The 19,825-nt window shown below is 40.1% G+C and overlaps 1 protein-coding gene across 5 annotated transcripts in view; it reads right to left on the bottom strand.

Annotated features, from left to right (window-relative positions):
* The window catches only part of ANO3 (anoctamin 3), a 212,283-nt gene that overhangs the window by 27,001 nt on the left and 165,457 nt on the right, over window positions 1-19,825 (bottom strand). For all 5 annotated transcript variants that reach the window (XM_062614205.1, XM_062614206.1, XM_062614207.1 and 2 more), the window contains 2 exons: window positions 13,818-13,914; window positions 8,854-8,914 (listed from right to left, as the gene is read on the bottom strand). In XM_062614205.1, coding sequence (XP_062470189.1) covers window positions 8,854-8,914; window positions 13,818-13,914 — 158 coding nt within the window. The remainder of the gene's footprint in view (window positions 1-8,853; window positions 8,915-13,817; window positions 13,915-19,825) is intronic.

Genomic DNA, 19,825 nt, shown 5'->3' with positions numbered 1-19,825 from the left:
GTTGGAGGGGACCTTCAAAGCTCATATAGTCCCATCCACCTGCAATGACCAGGGACATATTCAACTAGATCAGGTTGCCCAGAACTACATCCAGCCCTAGCCTTGAATGTCTCCAGGGATGGTGCATCCACCACCTTTCTGGGCAAGCTTTGCCAGTATTTTACTACCCTTGTTGTAAAGAATTTCTTCCTCACATGCAGTCTGATTCTCCCCTTTAGTTTAAAACCATCACCCCTCATCCTATCACAACAGGCCCTGCTAAAAAGTCTCTCCTCATCTTTCTTATAGGACCCTTTTAAGAACTGAAAGGCCACAATAAGGTCTCCCCAGAGCCTTGTCTTCTTCAGGCTCTCTCTCTCACAACAACCCCAACTCTCTCAGTCATTCCTCATAGGAGAGGTGCTCCAGCCTTCTGATCACTTGCAGCCCTTCTCTGGACCCTCTTCAACAGGTCCATGTCTTTTCTGTACTGAGGACTCCAGAGCTGGATGCAGTACTCCAGTGGGGGTACATGCTGGTGTGAAGCGCACTGTTGACCCAAGTATATCGCTTGTCATTTGGTTAATGCTGCTTAAGGTCCAAATCTGGACACAAATTTGTGGTGGGGGGTTTCAGATCTCATGCTCATCTCATGGTCAGTCTGTTAGACGCATATCCTAGCAGACACAGCAATAAATATAGGTAGCAAGCTTGTTACACACTGCAGAGAAGGCTAGATTCCAACGAAAGACAAACCCACTGCACCAGACTCTGTACTCCCTCCTCTCACAGACCACCCCACCTCATACCACAGAAATAATTTGCTTTCTGAAAAGGGGTATTAGAAAAGGTAGAACTTGATCCATTTCACAGAAAACCTTCCACTTGTCCACTGCAGTATTTTCAACACCACTAGTTGGTCCTATATAAACACCTCCTGTATAGGCCATACCCTCAACACTTATCTCATGGATTAGTTATGAAATAGTATTTGCACTTGATTCCTTAAAAATGTAAAGTGGAAACAGAGAACAACATCATGGAATTCCACTCAGTCACACAATACTGAAGCATTTCTGAGTCACTCTTCAACTGCATACCTGCCTAAAATAACTATGCGTAAAGCACTAAAGAGTAACAAAAACATCCCACAGGTTGACTAGATCAGCATATTAAGTTATATATCATAAGCCTGACTTCCTCATTCTTACTTTATATACTTAATTACTTTATATAACTATACTTTAATCCAGTATTGTTCATATTAAACCTAAAGTAAGAGTTGTAATAAGTTGTTAGTTATGTACTGCAAATTAAAAAATAATGACATCTGATACATTCAGAACATTTGCATTTAGATTATCTAAAATTATTGCAACGGCAAACATATTAGAACCATTTCTAGCAGCATGGTTTCCTTAACAGAACTCAGAACTTTATCTTATAGAAGACAGGCCTTTTCCAGCTTTCATGTCACACTGTACCATAGGAAACTGCAGTAACAAAAAACTTTCTTCTGTTAAATTAATAGTTGCATGGCACATGGAACAATAGTTTCTACAGTTTACAGAAAATAGTCACCCATCTGAAATACCAGCTCAAACACTTCCAAAGGATTAAGCAATAAACACTGCCTCCCCACTTTACCCTAAATACTGCAATTGCTGTGGACTCTGTAATGACAGAGCTAGGTGATGACAGCGACCCAGTCAGTGTGGCTGGTTCCCAGACGGGTACAGGGAAGGGCTGCCCCACCTCACCTCACCTCACCTCACCTCACCTCACCTCACCTCACCTCACCTCACCTCACCTCACCTCACCTCACCTCACCTCACCTCACCTCACCTCACTTCTCCTGGACAGCGCGTTCCTCACCCCCGTCATGCTGCCACGCTTGTTGTCCCTGCACTCCCTTCTTCCCACCAGACTAATTGCACTCTGGGCCATTGCAGGATTTCAACAGGTTCCTCTTGCGAGTTTTGTAGAGCTCAAAGGTAAGTCTGAGGGTTTTTCTTTTTAAATGCTTATTAGTGTATGTGATCAATTTAATATCTTATATATTCTTTCATATAGGGTTCCGGAAGGCAGTCAGTGCTGCTGTAGCCAAATTCTATTTAGAGTAATTTCTGAAAAAATAATTTTTTAATCACTCCCCCGCCATTTTTAAAATTCAAACATTAAAGTAGAGAAGTAGAAACCATAAATAATGTCAGTATTTCACCCAAATTCATACTTTAGTGGGTATTTATGCTCTTTATGCAGCAAGTATGGGAGTTCTCTCAGAATCAGTTCAGATCCCATTTTAAATGCTTGGTATGGCGAAGTGAAGAATATATTCTGCATATGCTACTTTATACCAAACTTCTGTAAAAAAAAAGGTACTGCTGCATTGTTAGTGCTTCTGCCGGAAATGAACAGAAAATACACACTTAGGAAGGTCAGCCAGGGCTCTTACACTTGTCACATTGCTAGCTAGTAAGAGGAGAAAAATTAAATTAATCATAGATTATTATTCATATTTATATTCCTCTTCATAATTCACTAAAAAGTCATGAATTATTTTCTCAGTACAAAAATTAAAATACATTTAAGCTTGAAAATTTAATATTCATTGCTCACTGAATTGAGAAGTAACTCATCCTTGGAGAGCAATCTGAATTTTAGAGCAAAGAGCCGTGGAGCAAAAAATCCAGTATGTTTCTGGGACCATGATTTGCTATGATTTCTTTCTGGATTCTAGAAGATAAATTCTCTATATCTTGCTTTATATTTGTTCAGTCTATTGTTGGATCACTGATGTAAAGGTAAAAATAATCTGCTTTATGAGGCTTAAAAAGCATAAGTGAGAGCTCTGCAAATATGAACATGCTACTTCAGACCACAAGAAACAAAGAAGTGCTATTAATAATATGCTCATCATGCCACTGTTTACTACATAAAGTTTACTACATACTTTCTCATCTGTAGAGAAAACACACCCCTCCCTGCCAAAACCTCATGGATACACTGAACAACACACCTGCTGCAATTGTGTAACTTCAAGATGAGTTTTTCCTCATCCTTCTCAATCTAACATTTAAAAAGATAATGCATAATACACAGCCTCCAGTCTCCTACAGGAAAAGAAGTTCCCCCACAAATTCAGCATCATCCATAACCACTGGACTGATTTAGTTGTCAGCTCGCACCTGGTAGCATTCAGATGACACTCACTGCTCAGGGTCACAAAACATTACCCATCAGCTGAGGGCTCATTGTAACAATTATATTTCTTTGCAAGGGAGCATAACTTTTCAGCATGCTCCCAGGGCTGCTGCCTGCCCAGAAGGCATTGCCTTGGGTGTGCCACCCAAATATGTTACCATTACCTTTCTCTATAGCAAAGTGGTTTTGAATCATTCCCCTCTAAGTACAAGGCCTGTTTACAGAGCCATGAATGTTCTTGTGTAAAAAGCTTTTGTTGATTATCAGTATTGCTTTAGGTCATTCTCTTGGTCATTAACACGTAGGGATGCGAAGTTTTCAGCATCAACATGTGGTAAACTAGTGATATTTCTATACTATAGCATTTTTTTTACCAGCTTATTTGGTAAAAATAGCTTTGTTTTGCAAAATAAAACCATGGACAAAAGTGAATTTCTTGCAGATTCTGCATATAACAAACTTTGAAGTCAACACCATGCAATTCTCCCGTGGAAAGATTTTCATTTTTCTGCTTGTAAGGCTGCAATGGAACAAAAGCAATGGAGCAGGTGATAGAAATGGCTCAATCACAGACAACAATTGGTCTACAGTGCAATCAACTTCACAGAGATTGGTTCTGACTGTGACTACTGCCATAAATCCTTCTATCATCAGTCATGCTGCACCAGCAACGGCCAACATCAAAGAAAATGTAGCAGAAACAACAGAGATTAGCAGTCAGCCAAACAGCACACCCCCGACGTCCACTGATAGCACCACTTTATTTTCAGTTGCCACTACAGTATCTAAAGATGGAATAAACAACTCTGCCACAACCTTCAACAGAATCCCAGTATCTTTAGTGACACTTACAACAACAGGTGAACATTCTCGACTGACCAAAAGCGCCGCAGCTACTTCTACGTCCACAGAGAAATCAAGTAACTCCACAGTCACCTACAGCACGCCTTTGGCTGTGGTGCTCCCCAGTGATAACTCTTCAGTCAATGCCACCACGTTGTTCCCCACCAGCATTGCTCTGACATCACCCACAGTGAAGGAGGACAGTACCACAACAAACTCCAGCACCATTCTGCAGGCAACTGAGCTGAATCATAATTTCAGCAACTCTCCTACTGCATTGCCTGATTCAAAAGATGCTAGTGCAGGTAAGTCTATAACTGAAGACCAGCTGATTTAACAAAATTATAATACCTTTTTTTCCTTGAACAGGAGGCTTTATCAGATATGTGAATTAAGACGTGATTTAGTACAGACTAAAAATAAAACTCGCCCAAATAAAAAAGGTGTGGTTTTTTTTTTTTTCTTATTTGCTGTTTACTTGTTTAACACTTCCAAAAATAGGGGAAGCTAATGACACATACAGCCCATTCATACTGGAGTGGATGAAGCTGTGCAGAAATAACATCTGGGGCCCCTACCTAAGACAGACATGGAGTGAGTCCAGAGAAGGGACACAAAGATAAAGATGCTGCAAGGGGTGGAGCACCTCTGCTATGGAGACAGGCTGAGAGAGTTGGGCTTGCTCAACCTGGAGAACAGGTGGTCTTTTGACAAAGATTTGTAGGGACAGGACAAGGGGGAATGGCTTTAAACTGAAAAAGGGTAGATTTTAATTAGATATAAGGAAGAAGTTCTTCCCTGCGAAGGTCATGAGGCCCTGGCACAGACTGCCCAGAGAAGCTGTGGCTGCCCCATCCCTGGCAGTGCCAGTGCTCCAGGGCTTGGAGCAACCTGGTCTAGTGTAAGGTGTCCCTGCCAGTGACAGGGGGTTGAAAATGGATGAGTTTTCAGGTCCCTTCCAACCCAAACCATTCTGGGATTTAAAGCGTGTAACACATCAACTTATTTAAGTTCAGAAACTTTTGTGACCAAAGATGACTTCTTATAAATACTTCCAAAGGAATTACATTAAATTGTGCATTTAATTATGAAGTCAAGTATGCGTGGGAAAACAAAGGAGTATAAAACTGTCATGGAACTTTTCTACTCTGCTGTTCTAAATCGGGTCATCAGAAAAAGAAAAGGAAGGATTAGAACACACAGTAATTTTTTGTCATTAATTGGCTTTCAAGCTTTTAACACAAGCTTATCCATCATATCCAGTAGAGTACACTTTGTACCAGGAACTGCAGGAGCATCAACTACCATCACTGTTCTAATAATTATAATGTACCTGATTTTTAGATAACATGACCGAAAAGGAACTGGGGTGGGAAATCAAGTTCAGTTCCAAGAAAAACAGAATACTTAGGAGAAATTTTTTATTACATTTAAGAAATATCTTGGAGGAATGCAGTTGTTCTGCTAACTGAACAAGTGCAGAAAGAACTACTGGATTTCTTACCTTACATACTTAAAAGTTGGTACTCTAAAAGTTAATCACATGAAATTCAGAGGCTGCAATTTTAACTGCTGGCCTAAATACTTAAAAATAATTGCATTCAAAGAGTGATTACTGCTTACTTCTTTCAGGAAAAGGACAGTGGGTAATTCTGCAATTAAACCTGAAACTCTTTTATTTGACTAAAAAAGCTCATTTAGCCTTCCCTTTTTTTTTTTTTAAACCCACGTTATTTCCCTGAAAGTCAAGGATGGAAATGTCTGTTTTCTTTTCCAAGGGCAGAAGGTTTCTGCATGGAGGCTGGTTTAGTCAGTCTGCAAAGTGTTTCAGATCCTTACTGAAAAGCCTAACTTCACAAAACCCTTGACTGCTATAAAGCAAGAGTCAAGTGTCTGAACTTACAGACTTATTCTTGTTATTCAACTTTCTATTCTTTTTTTCTCTCCTAGACAAAATGAACAAAGGAGGAGTAATAGTTGGTGTCATTGTAGGAGCCATTTTGTTGTCTGTATTAATTGGTCTGATTGGATATTTTATATGTGGTAAGAAGAGGTTAGAGTCTTTTTCCCACAGATGGCTTTATGATGATACAAGGAATGACCCAGGTAAGAAATAGCACAAATGTTTTGCATAAGAACATTTTGTTGCTTCTGCACACAGCTGATTAAATAGTCTGGTCTTAATCACAGAATCATAGAATCAACCATGCTGGAAAAGACTTTTAAGATCATCAAGTCCAACCTTTACCCCATGACTGCCAGAAGAATTTGTTAGGAATCATATCATCAACTCCACTCAAACTAGTTTTCAACTGATAGCACTTTATTATTTTTAAATTTTAGCTTAAAAAATACGCCCCTTAATTTTGTGGTTTTGTTTTACAAGTTATTTTTTTAACCTCTAAAATATCAGAAAATACTGTTATCTAGTATCAGTGAACCTACTGAAAGAACTGTGGGTAAGTTCAAAATTACAGCTCAAAAGCTCTCCCAAACTTTAATTAACTGAATAAGGCTAGACTCCTTACTCACCCAACTTCAGTTATAGAATGAGGGATGAAGTGTATCTGCTCTCAGGAGTAAAAATATTTTTAAAGAGGTTTAAAAGGAAGATTGCTTTTATGTTTGCCATAAATATGTGTAAACTCGCATTAAAGCATAATCACATAGTCTCCAAACATTTGTATCACGTTCATGGACTTTATTTTTAAACATTTAAACAAACATTGAGAGGGCAAACACACTTTTTTCTCATATAAAATCAAATGAAAATAAAACTCTGGCAACACACCCTCTCTGGCTTAAATGCAAGAGTTGAAAGCTGCCAGGATGTCAGATTAGGAAACAGCTTTGAAAGTTGACCACCCGCGTAGTGCTGAATGGACCTTACTGGGAGGACTGTGTTATCCTCAGAAAACTGTGGATCAGGGCCTTCATCTTTTGCTCCTTCAAACAAGAAAGAGGTTGACTGGATTTAGCTGCAAGGGACTGCTGAACTAAGCTGGGAGTATACAGGGATACAAATCTTTTAAGCAATATATAAATCTTTCAAGCAATATATAAAAAAATAATCCCATTATCCTTTTAGTTCTCCACTTAGACAACTCACTTGGACCATATGATACAAGTTTTGGATGTGTGCCAGATGACAGAAGCAGCACAGCAGACAAGGCAGTGGAAGACAACATAGGCTGCCCATCTGATGGCATTCCTATGGCTGACATGACATCATCCCACTTTTCACTATAATGTCAGCTTCAGATTATCTTCTCACCTGTTATTCTCATGCTTTCCTTTTTCCAAAAGGACCTGGCAGCTGTCCTCTTACAACTATTAGTGTGCAAACAATGTTTTGGAAAGCAAAGGCAAAAATCACAAGATAAAGAGACAGGCAGCAGGCAGGGCCCCCATCACTCTTTGACTTTGTAATTAAGTGATCATCCTATGGTTTTGCTGGAAGGATATTACACTTGCTTTATTAGAAATAATATAGACAAATAGCATCCAGGTAAAATTCTGCCTTGGGTAACTTTTGGTCATGAATGTGGACATTCTATGAATTCCTATTTCCACTGGAACCTCAGCCTCAGCTGAAAATGGCAAGGGCTTTCTCTAAGGGGAGCTCAAAGACAGAAATGAAGACAAAGAAGCTACCAGCATTGTCTGGTAACTATATAACCAAGTGCAATGTCTTTTAGGAAATTATGAAACTAATTATTAGTAATTGCAAGGCTACAAAAGCAAGATCAGCAGCCAATGAAGAAATATCACTGAGGCAAGCAATAAAGTGTGCCAGTTATATTGTGTTAATTTTTAACAACCTAATTATGATTTTTGCATGTATGTGCATGCGTTTCTTGTGTTGTCTATACAGCTCTGATGTTTTGCTGCTGTTTGAATATTTTTTTTTGCTTTTACCAGGCCAGCCTCCAAAATCTGTGACATTCGTTCATTCTTCACTTGAAGTTAGAATCATTAATACTTTTTAATACATATTTCTTAAATACAGCTGTTGTGTGCCATTTGACTCTATTTAAAATTGTAAAATCCTGGCTTGAATTCAGAGAGTTGTACAAATGCGAACTGGTATTACTTTCTCAGGGTTTACACAGGCAAACATTTACACTGGTAAAATTCATTATGTCTTGTTATAATACTAGTTTCCTCTATTTTCTAGTAGCAAAATACTGTTGGCTTCAGTGAAAGGTAATTCCAGCAAGAATTTCATGCTGGAACTATTACATGTCTTGTGTGGTACTATGACACTGACCTTCTAAGAGACAAGACTGTCCTTGGTAACTCCTGTTAAACAGTAGCCTCTGTGGATATCACCATGCTTGGCTTTGGGCCCCATAACATGATGTGTGTGATGTCAGAGTGAATATAACGAGATATTCAGAATGAGAATTTGAATATAGGTATTAAAATTAAGTACTTACCATCAAATCTTTCCTATACTACTTTAGCTCCCACAAAATTGTTCTCATTTGTTCTACAAGAATTCTCTACAAGATGTCATTTTTATATTGACTCCAGATAAGTAAGTTAACCTCCATGATTGCCTCTTAAAAGACTTCCACCTACATGATATAAAATTCAGGCCTGAAGACATTTAGATTTTGAACACAGTTATTACATTAATGATAAAAGGTATTTCCACCCACTGCTAGCACAGAAGTTGAAGCTGAAACAGGAACAAAAGAGGTTGTGTGACAAAACCATAATCCTTCCTTAAATTTTCTCTCGAGCTATAATCTCCCTTTACCCAGTAATCCTACAAAAGGGTCAGGTGAACTAAAAATACTAAACAAATAAAAATGCACTTACCCCAAATTGCCATGAAAATAGCAAAGAAGACAGTTCCTCCATTATCAAACAAATGTGTAACCTGAATAGAAAATAAATACATCAGGAATAAATATTACTGCCATTTTACCTTTTGCCCCAGTGAATCACAAACCATATAACCACCAGTCACAGAAACTAAAAGTGAGGCATTCTAACCAGAAGTCCTACTTGGATATTTCTTCTTCCAAGATTTGTCTCACTCTTTCTTTCAGTATAACTGGAACTCTGGTTTTCCAGACTGTCACTTCATGCCTCTCCAGTCTATGTGTTTCACAGGCATTAAGAGCTTCTCTGTTCATGTCCAGACAAGCTAAAAATTCCTAGAAAGTTCTTCTCATATGCTGGGTCAAATTTAATGTCCATGTATTCTATTTTAAGGTTTTTCTAAGCTTAAATAACTTCCATCTTTTCTCTTGTCTTCCTCTATATATTACTTAATGTCTCTCTTGATTCTCTCATGAATGCTATCCCTTTTCTTGGACTTATCTCTTATCTTACTCTTTGTTGTAACATTTTTCAGACAGAACAGGTATTCTGCTGCAAAGTCCAAGGCTGACTGATAGAAAATAAGTAATAATTAGTTTCTGCATGCCTGTAGATCATTCTAAGAGTGGGTGAATCTGATGTCTCACTTGTTATGAAAACATCACGATTTATCTTACAGAAATCCACAATTTCTAATATTCAAGCCATAATCTGAAACAGTATGTGGGAAACTGAAATGAAAATTGATGTACTCTCAATAGAGTTAAGGTTGACAATTTCAAGCAATGTAATTTATCCAGGAATAAAGGGCCTACATTTTCTCTAATAGAAGGTGGCTTAACATGTTGCTGAGCATTAGTAAGCAAAACAGAGGGCTCAAATTCCTATTTGAACAAAAAGCATAAATCATTGTAAAATAATAGAGCAAACCAACTTATCATCAACAAACATATGTTAGAGGATCTGAAGAGAGAGGAAAAAGAAATGAAAAAGTGCTGTAAATGGCTTTGATATGACTTGTCCTAAGCCATCCAGGAAATGTCTACTCTTTGAAATAAGAGAATGTCTCAAAATAGAATATTCTTGAAAAGACTTCACTGTCATTGATGTTGACTTTGTTGCTCATTTAAGGACCGATTTTTAAGCTTTTATCATGAAAAGAAACTTGTCCTTTTGCCAATGGAAGGGTGCAAGTAACCAGATTCAGTTTTGCCTTCCTGTGACCTTCTCTTACATCTGAAGTTATTCTGGCCAGCAGGAATGTTCTGTACATGAGGTGTGCCAGGATGCTGGGGCTGATAGACTGCCTTCAGCAGTTTACCTAACCTGCTTCTGTGAGAGCTGCCTGCTGCAAGGAGAATTCATCCTGTTGACAGGTTTTCATTCTTCTAGAAAAAGCTAGTATCACTTCTGCCTCACAAATTAAGAAAACTAACTCAGGAAAGCAGAAAAACTCAATAGAAACAGTGTTGCTTGCCTCTATTTTCTGTCTTACTGAGTAAAGTAATTATAATATTATGAGATTTCTTAAAAACCACACATTTTGTCTTTATGTCATTTCTTTCCTTTTTTTTTTAAGGTTCTGAAATGATAATGACTATCTGGGATAGAATATCAATAAAGCCAGCATGTTCCTTGCATGAATCATACAGTGGGATCAACTGCACACATAAATACATCTTTTGCTTTAATTTCGCTTCCATAAAGAAAAACACAAACATAATGGGTATGAGACTGTGAATAAAAGGTATGAAAGGTGAACAACAGCAGTACAGTAAAGCTGAAGAACACTGATTTTGGATATTCTGCTCAGTAAAGACTGCATCCTTCCAAGAGAAATTGGAAATGAACCAAACAAACCTAACCCAGAAGAATTAATGTTACTAAAAGTAGAAAATATGTATCTGGCTCCTAATCTAGAATTGCTTTTACAAAAAGTACTTGGTGAAAATCTTTCGGCACCACACTCAGAACTGAGACTTGACTGTTGCAGGCTAAAAGTGTAGTGTAAGGCTGTGTTGACCAAAAGCCTCTAAGAAGAGGTGAGACACTGCAGGACTCATGCTAGTCCATCAGCATACCTGGCTGATGTCATTGTGATACAAGACTTCAGGTACTTCAAATCAACACTGAATCAACACCCTGCCCTGTGGCTGAGGGCAAGGTCTGCTGGGTGCAGGACCAGCCCCAAGAGCCCCAGTACACCACACCAATCACCCATGGATCAAAGAGTCCATTGAATGTGAATGAGAATGACAGCCTGGGCATTCAGCAATTCAGATTGCAACTCAGGCATTACCTGCCTTTCCCTTCAATTATGAACTTCATTTCAGTGTGGCATTTTTAATTGAAATGGCATACAGAGGGAAAGGATGAAAGAAATGGGTGGTGACATGAAGGAATAAGGCGTCCTTTGTATTTTGTTTCCAGCATTACAAAAACTTGGCAGAAAAAACATTTGAAGTATATGACTTCTCCAGCTTTCACTTGTTCTGTCTGAAGTCCTCTTCTGTAAAGGGAAACTTGGCAGATAGTTAAGAAATTTAAGAAAGAAACCCTGACAGCAATTTTAATAATGTGAAACATGAGCACAAAGCCTTATATAATGAGGCAGGCCCCACAACATAAGCAGGTTTAGGGAGATGAACTTCACTTACAGGAACTCCCTTTTCCTATTTAACTCAATGCTTATGTATTTGCATACAATAAGCTACTCGAATGAATAAGGATTAAAACACTTACTGCAGAATAAGGGTGTGGGTGCATGGAATGAACCAGGAATAGCTCCCCTGGCACACCAGCTCTTTGATTGTATGGAAGGAACACAGAGAAATATGTTCCCACGACAAAAAAAAAAAAAAAACAAAACAGAAGGAAAGGCCAACAAACTCCATCTCGGGAAAAGAAAACAGGCAGGAAATGACACTTTCTTTTCCTAGACAGCAGATAACAATTCCTTATTTTTAAATACATTAGTTCTACTTATATTACTAACAGTGTTTCAGAACATACAAAGTACCATTTGATTTGAAATCAGATTGTAGTTTTCTAACATTACAGACTGTTCGCATTCACTAATTTGGGTGCAAACACAGGGGAAGTGCTGACACATGTTTTGGGTATTAGCTCTTCAACTTAAGCAACACAGTGGCAACCATCAGGATCACAATCCCTGCTGGAGACCAGACATTTCCTAGGAAGAAGGTAAAAAGTGAAGCTGCAGTGAGCTCTTCTTTCAAGAAAACACAGTGAGTGAAGGCATTACACTTACAATCTTAGAGCTATAAAAAGCCTTCCTGAACCTTTTTATTTTTGTCTTTCTCTTTGCCATTTGAGTGGCCAGATGGTAATCCTATTCAACAGTCAAATCCTAAAAAGAGAAAATTTGTGGTTGTTTTATGTGTTCCAATCTATCTAAGGTTGACCGGTTTTTCAGGGCAAAAACACAGGCAGGAAAAGTATGGAGCTGACATGGTTTTCCATAATCTTTGCAGACCTCAGAGAAGAGTGCATGCAAAGATTGAATATGAGTGGTTATTACTTGTCTTCCCTGGTAGTCATCTGAGATTCTTTCAAGGGGACTGGTTTGAAAATACACTGAAGTATGGATGGACTGCTAAATTTTTTCTGCTGCAATGAATTATTCACAATATGACATTAAATGTGAAATCTGCATGATTGAAGCACATGATGCCATGCTTCTAACTGGGGATGGTAAAATAGCAGGACCTGAAATTAGAGGGATGCCACATGTATTAATTTCCCATTGAACTGCAGTGGACTTAAAGGCACTTAACTTCCAAAAAAACCATTTCTGTGACGAGTTGTAGGGAATACATAATGTTATTTCAATTAAGAAAGCTCTTACCTTCAGTACACATCTTAAAATAAAAATTAGTAAAAAATAGTCACAAAAAAATTTATGGAACCATTTTCTGCATTAGAGAACTTAAAAAACAGTTTTGCATCAAATATATAAATTTTTCAATGGTATTTACTGCTGCTGTTGCAAATAAAATTTTAATTTCTTCATTTTCGTGTCATAAAAAACTAAATTAGTAAAATCTAAATAGAAATAATTTTTAATAAATGCCATATGTTCTTCAGACAGATGTGAAATTTGACTTTTATTCAACACTGGTCCTATTCATAGCTAATATGAAATTTTGAAATCTAACACAAAATTGATTTTCTCTTTCATACTGCTGCAGTGTTGTAATGACATGCCCAGAGACAAATACATTTTACAAACGCAGGCTTTTCAGCAAAATTTATCTTATGGGCTAAAGAATTCCAAGAAAAATGCCAAAGCTGCTCTTCCTGCATTATGAACATACCACACATAAAATATATTGCTCACTTGAAAACACTGCACATATACTTAGGATTACTTAAATTTGAAGGATAGATTCTTGTAGCAAAATATGTAGCTGTGTAAATCTTTGCATTAGTTTGACAGGGTAAAGCACATAACAGGCACATTATGCTAGAGCATTCCTTATAGGAGCAGAAAGTCAACTACTAAGTGAGCAAGGGAAACTAAGAATTTAATTAGAGTGGAGTGATATGATTTAGCGTAAGGTGTCCCTGCCCACGGCAGGGGGGTTGGAACTAGATGATCTTAAGGTCCTTTCCAACCCTAACGATTCTATGATTCTATGATTCTATGATTCTATGAAAGTAGGAAAAACCTTCCAAAAAAAGTTATTACTCAGGGGACTTTATGAGTTGATGAAAATAAGGATTTAAGAAGGAAATGGTCACAGAAAATAGAACAAGTTCTAGTATAATCTTGGATCATTTCAGAGCATTCCCGTATTAGAAACGTGAATGACAATGGATGAAAAAAACCCTCTGTAGAGAAAAAACGTGTTGCAGGAATTTTTGCGGGAGCAAGGGCAGGCATTACACAAAGAGGATCTTTAGACAAGAAATATCTTGATGGCAGATACAATTACCTTGGCATATATGCAGCTTTCATTGAGTTTTTGTAGTGTGCAATTGCGTTCACACATAGGGCACATGATGGTCTCATTTGCCTCGCAGATCTCTTTGCTTGAGTATGAGACAGGAAAATAAAGGTTATAAAAAAGCTTTTAGCATCTTCAGATTTTCTGAGGTTATGCTGTTTGTGGTCTCCATTTGTTAACACAGATTTGCCTACCCTATAAAACTGGCTCAATAAAATAAATTAAGAGTAAATGTTTGGCATCTAAGCAATGCAGAAGGTACCAAACATTAAGAGGATGGACTAACTGGTCTAACTACACTGATTTCATCAACTTATCCCAGTTTACAGCAGCTGAAGGTCTGCTCCACAGAATGATCACATGCACACATAGATGACCACTTAAATGTCAAAACAAACTCAAAGGAATTTCTGGCAGTCATATTTGAAGTCTTTGCATTCTTATTTCCTACATAATGTACAGAGCTTATGAAAAAGCCCTGCACTTTGATACACTATTTTAGGTGAAAATACCTTCAAGCCACATACTGACGTTTAAAGATCCTAAGATTTATGAAGTCACTGTCTTCACTGGGACTGTATCACAGTATCACAGTATGCTGGAGATTGGAAGGGACCTCAAAAGATCATCTAGTCCAATCCCCCTGCCAGAGCAGGAACACCTAGATAACGTTACACAGGAATGTGTCCAGGCGGGCTTTGAATGTCTCCAGGGAAGGAGACTCCACAACCTCCCTGGGCAGCCTGTTCCAGTGTTCCGTCACCCTCACTGAGAAGAAGTTCCTTCTCAAGTTTAAGTGGAACCTCTTGTGTTCCAGTTTGCACCCATTACCCCTTGTCCTATCATTGTTTGCCACTGAGTAGAGCCTGGCTCCATCCTCGTGACACTCCCCCTTTATATATTTATAGACGCTTATAAGGTCACCCCTCAGTCTCCTCTTCTCTAAACTATAAAGACCCAGCTCCCTCAGTCTTTCCTCATAAGGGAGATGCTCCACTCCCTTAATCATCTTGGTTGCCCTGCGCTGGACTCTCTCCAGCAGCTCCCTGTCCTTCTTGAACTGAGGGGCCCAGAACTGGACACAATATTCCAGATGGGGTCTCAGCAGGGCAGAGTAGAGGGGAAGGAGGACCTCTCTCGACCTACTAACCACCGCCCTTCTAATACATCCCAGGATGCCATTGGCCTTCTTAGCCACGAGGGCACAGTGTTGGCTCATGGTCATCCTGTCGTCCACTAGGACCCCCAGGTCCCTCTCCCCTACACTGCTCTCTAGCAGGTCGTTCCCCAACCTATACTGGAACCTGGGGTTGTTCCTGCCCAGATGCAGGACTCTACACTTTCCCTTGTTATATTTCATCAAGTTATTCCCTGCCCAACTCTCCAGCCTGTCCAGGTCTCGCTGGATGGCAGCACAGCCTTCTGGCGTGTCAGCCACTCCTCCCAGCTTAGTGTCATCAGCAAACTTGCTGATAGTACACTCAATTCCCTCATCTAAATCATTGATGAATATATTAAATAATACTGGTCCCAATACTGACCCTTGAGGCACTCCACTAGTTACAGGCCTCCAACTAGACTCAGCCCCATAGACTACAACTCTCTGGCTTCTCTCCTTCAGCCAGTTCGCAGTCCACCTCACTACCTGGTCATCCAGTCCACACTTCCTCAATTTAGCTGTGAGGATGCTGTGGGAGACTGTGTCAAAGGCTTTGCTGAAGTCAAGGTAGACCACATCCACCGCTCTGCCATCATCCATCCACCGTGTTATTTCCTCATAAAAGGCTAAGAGATTGGTCAAACATGATTTCCCCCTGGTGAAGCCATGTTGACTGCCCCTCATAACCCTCTTATCCTTGATATGCTTTAAGATGGCACCAAGGACAAGGTGTTCCATCACTTTCCCAGGGATGGAGGTGAGGCTGACCGGTCTATAGTTACCCGGGTCCTCCTTCTTGCCCTTTTTGAAGACCGGAGTGACATTTGCCTTCCTCCAGTCCTCAGGCACCTCTCCCGTTTCCCAGGACTTGGTAAAGATGATGGCGAGTGGTCTAGCAATGACTTCCGCCAGTTCCCTCAGCACCCGCGGGTGCATCCCATCTGGACCCATGGATTTATGGACGTCCAGATTGCTCAACTGATCTCTAACCCATTCCTCATCGACTAAGGCAAGTCGCTCCGTCGACCTGACTCCATCTAAGGTCTCAGGGGTATAGGGCTCTTCAGGACTGCCTGCAGCAGAGTAGACAGAGACAAAGAAGGCATTCAGTAACTCTGCCATCTCTGCATCTTCTGTCACCAGGGCACCCATCCCGTTCATCAGTGGGCCTACATTGCCTCTGGTGTTAGTTTTGTCTGCCATGTACTTGAAAAAGCTCTTTTTGCTGTCCTTGACCCTTCTTGCCAGGTTTAATTCTAAGGAAGCCTTAGTCCTCCTAGCTGCCTTCCGACATCCCCTAGCAGCAGCCTTATATTCCTCCCAAGTGGCCAGCCCCTCCTTCCATGACCTGTAAACTCTCCTCTTCCACTTGAGCATACCCAGCAATTCCCTATTTAGCCACACAGGTCTCTTGGCCCTCTTCCTTGACTTCCTACGTGTCGGGATGCTCCGATCTTGAGCACGGAAAAAGCAGTCCTTGAATGTCAACCAACTATCTTGGGCCCCTTTTCCTTCAAGCAGCCTTGCCCATGGGATTTCCCCTAGCAATTGCTTGAAAAGGCCAAAGTTTGCCCTGCTAAAGTCCAGGGTTGCAATTCTACTTGCTATTCTACTAGTCCTACCACACAAGATCCTGAACTTCACCATCTCGTGGTCGCTGCAACCAAGGCAGCCCTCTACCCTTACTGCTTCAACCAGACCCTCCTTGTTAGTGAGGATGAGATCCAGCAGCGCTCCTCTCCTGGTCGGCTCATCCACCATTTGCAGGAGGAAGTTATCATCCACACACTGGAGGAACCTCCTGGACTGCGGCTGGGTTGCCGAGTGGTCCTTCCAGCAAACATCAGGGAAGTTAAAATCCCCCACGACGACCACGGCCTGTGACTGTGAGGCCTCTCTCAGCTGCCTGTAGAAGGCCTCGTCAACTTCCTCACCCTGATCTGGGGGTCTGTAACAGACACCTACAACAGTATCCCCCCTGCCAGCCTGCCCCTTAATTCTCACCCACAGACTCTCAACTCGCTCGTCATCTGTCCCTGGACAGAACTCGGTGCATTGTAGTTCCTCCCGCACATAAAGAGCAACCCCACCACCCTTCCTGGCTGGCCTGTCTTTCCTAAAAAGGACATAGCCCTCCATGACTATATTCCAGTCATGTGAGCTGTCCCACCAAGTCTCTGTAATTGCCACCAGATCATAGTCTCCTGACTTAACACAGGTTTCCAACTCCTCCTGTTTATTTCCCATGCTGCGCGCATTGGTGTACAGACATTTCAGGGAGCGAGCTGAGCACACCGATTTCACCCTAGGATTATAGGAGGCCTCCCAGTCTTCATTAATTCTGGAGCGCTGCCCCACTGGGGCAAGCCCAGCAACAACCCCATCCCCCTTCGAATCTAGTTTAAAGCTCTCCAAATGAGCCCTGCTAATTCGTGCCCCAGTATCCTTTTGCCTCTGTGAGACAAAAAAAACCTGTTCACATTTAAAAGTTAGTACATAATTGTCTTGACAAGGCAAAACAGAATTAACAGAAGTGCAAAAATAAATTTTAAGGTGAATTCTAACTGCAGTGAATGAGCTTCCCGAAGATCCTCAGCAATTGCCTTTCCCTATCCTTTTGCAATGAAATGATGCCTGAAATGATCCTACGACACACTAAGAAAATAGCAGTATGAAAAACATGCCAGGAAATCCCTATTAATTTGTTTTAATAAGCATACTGCGTTCACTTTCCTACTCATGAAACCCAATTTTACAGTTCTAACACTGTATGGAAGATCATACTTATTTCCAAATAAGTGCATCCATTAAATCCTGTCTGACATAACAGTAAATATAGATAACACTTCTGTAATCTTCAGCCATGCTTCACATACCATCAGAATCACTAATTTACTGAAATCCTACAACATAACATGGACCTGACAAAGAAATTGTCCTCAGTAGCCCTCAAGCAAGAATGAGCAAAGCCAATCATTCCAGTGCTACAGAGTAACAAAAATCTTGCAGTGTGTCACATCAGAAAATTTTCTTGCTTGCATTTTCATTCAAATGATTAAGCACAGAAAATCATATTTCAACAATATGTCATAATGGTTTGGCAGTAGTGCAAACTGTTGTCAAATATAAGGCCAAATAGTACTGCACTTTGAATTTAAATTCAACACTGTAAATGTTAGATTTTCTGTATTATATATCTTCAGTTAAAATCTTGATTTGTTTTTAAGATTATATTAAGTTTCACAGAATTATACTGACAGCGTAAATCACATGCTTTGGCTCTACTCTGCAAAGGGAGAAACATTTGTTATGCAAGTGCTTGCGGCAGGTGCTATGTTAACAGTTACTGCAACTCAAATCTTTAGTGTAACAAAGCTAAATAAGCTGCTTTGTACTGTCCGCACTCTGACTGTACTATCTGCAATCTGACTACAGCACATGGTGCAAAGATACCTCAAGCTATGCTGTGCTCATGCCTGGGCTTTCTGTTTGACTGACTGCAAAAGGACAACTCGCAGCAGTGATAATTAATGATATGCATAACACATCAAAACCAAACTCTTAAAAAACCATCAGATTAATTTTCTATATACCAATGCCCCATCCCTGGCAGCGTTCAAGGCCAGGCTGGATGGGGCTTTGAGCAACCTGGTCTAGAGGAAGGTGTCCCTGCCCCTGGAACTAGATCATCTTTAGGCCCTTTCCAACCCAAACCATTATAGGATTCTATGCAATAGCTTGATATCTAACTTGAGAATAAAGATAGGTCGTATATCTGGCACATAATTTGTTGAAAGTAAAGAAGCCTAATGAAGGGATGGTTTTAGGGCTATTAAAGTCCTTCCATTTGCCCACCACTTCACATTTCCCACGGTTTAGCTCAGGGAGGGCAAAAGGATCAAAATATATTTAAAAGTGTATAGAACAAGAAATACGAATTCATGTTACTCATTTTTGTTTCTGCATATCTGAGCCTTATGAATATAATCCAAACACTCTGGAATCTATTACGGAGTTTCTTCAACACAGATTCTCTGGATTTTCTCTAGGTTACCTTCATCTCACAACTGAATCCTGCAATAAGCTGCCAATGCTATAACCTCATTACCCTGGGGGACCTGAGTGCCAGCCCCTGGCAACCACAGTACTACCACACTGCATTGCAAGCCCATGCGACAAAAAGAACATCTTCCATTTCAACATACTTTCAGTAACACTGCCCATCTCGTTCTGTGACAGGAAAGAAAAATGTCCCTAGCTGTGTGGAATGGGGAGACTTATGTTTTCTAAACATGGGACATGCATGTCTTTCTTCTTATAATAGTGTCTAGTCCCTGGTATCACAGTATGCCTGCAGGGTTTTTGTCTCCTCATCTTATTTAACTTCCCTCTCCCTGTACAAGGCATGAGAAACATTGAATGATGTCATCAGATCTGAAAGTTTATTGTTTCCCTGAAACTGTAACTCAGGAAAGGAGAGAAACTATGAGAAGGAAGAAAAGGCAGTGTGAGAGGGGCACCTGCCATGGGAAAGAAGGAAGGGTACCACCAAAAGGGAGTAAATATGCACCATTTCCAACTTGCCCGTGGCACACACAGATAAACTATATAGAGTAGCTAGCTTCCCTTTACACAGGGGGCAAGGACTGACAGCTCTGTGCTGGGGGGCTGAGATGCAGTCTTGGCACAGGCTGATTATATATGTGTGTGTGTACATATATATCTATATAGATACATACATATATAGGTAGATATAGAAAAATATATTCAAATGTACATAAAAAGAGCCACCTGGTATCATGACAGACCCCAAGCATACAGCAGAGGCAAGCAAATC

The sequence above is a fragment of the Pezoporus occidentalis genome, unplaced genomic scaffold (assembly GCF_034315485.1).
Source record: "Pezoporus occidentalis ecotype Australia unplaced genomic scaffold, CSIRO_AGI_Poc_V1 ctg173, whole genome shotgun sequence".
Lineage (NCBI taxonomy): Eukaryota > Metazoa > Chordata > Aves > Psittaciformes > Psittacidae > Pezoporus > Pezoporus occidentalis.
Note: the sequence above shows the minus strand (reverse complement) of the source record. Positions and strands in the feature narration are given on the sequence as shown.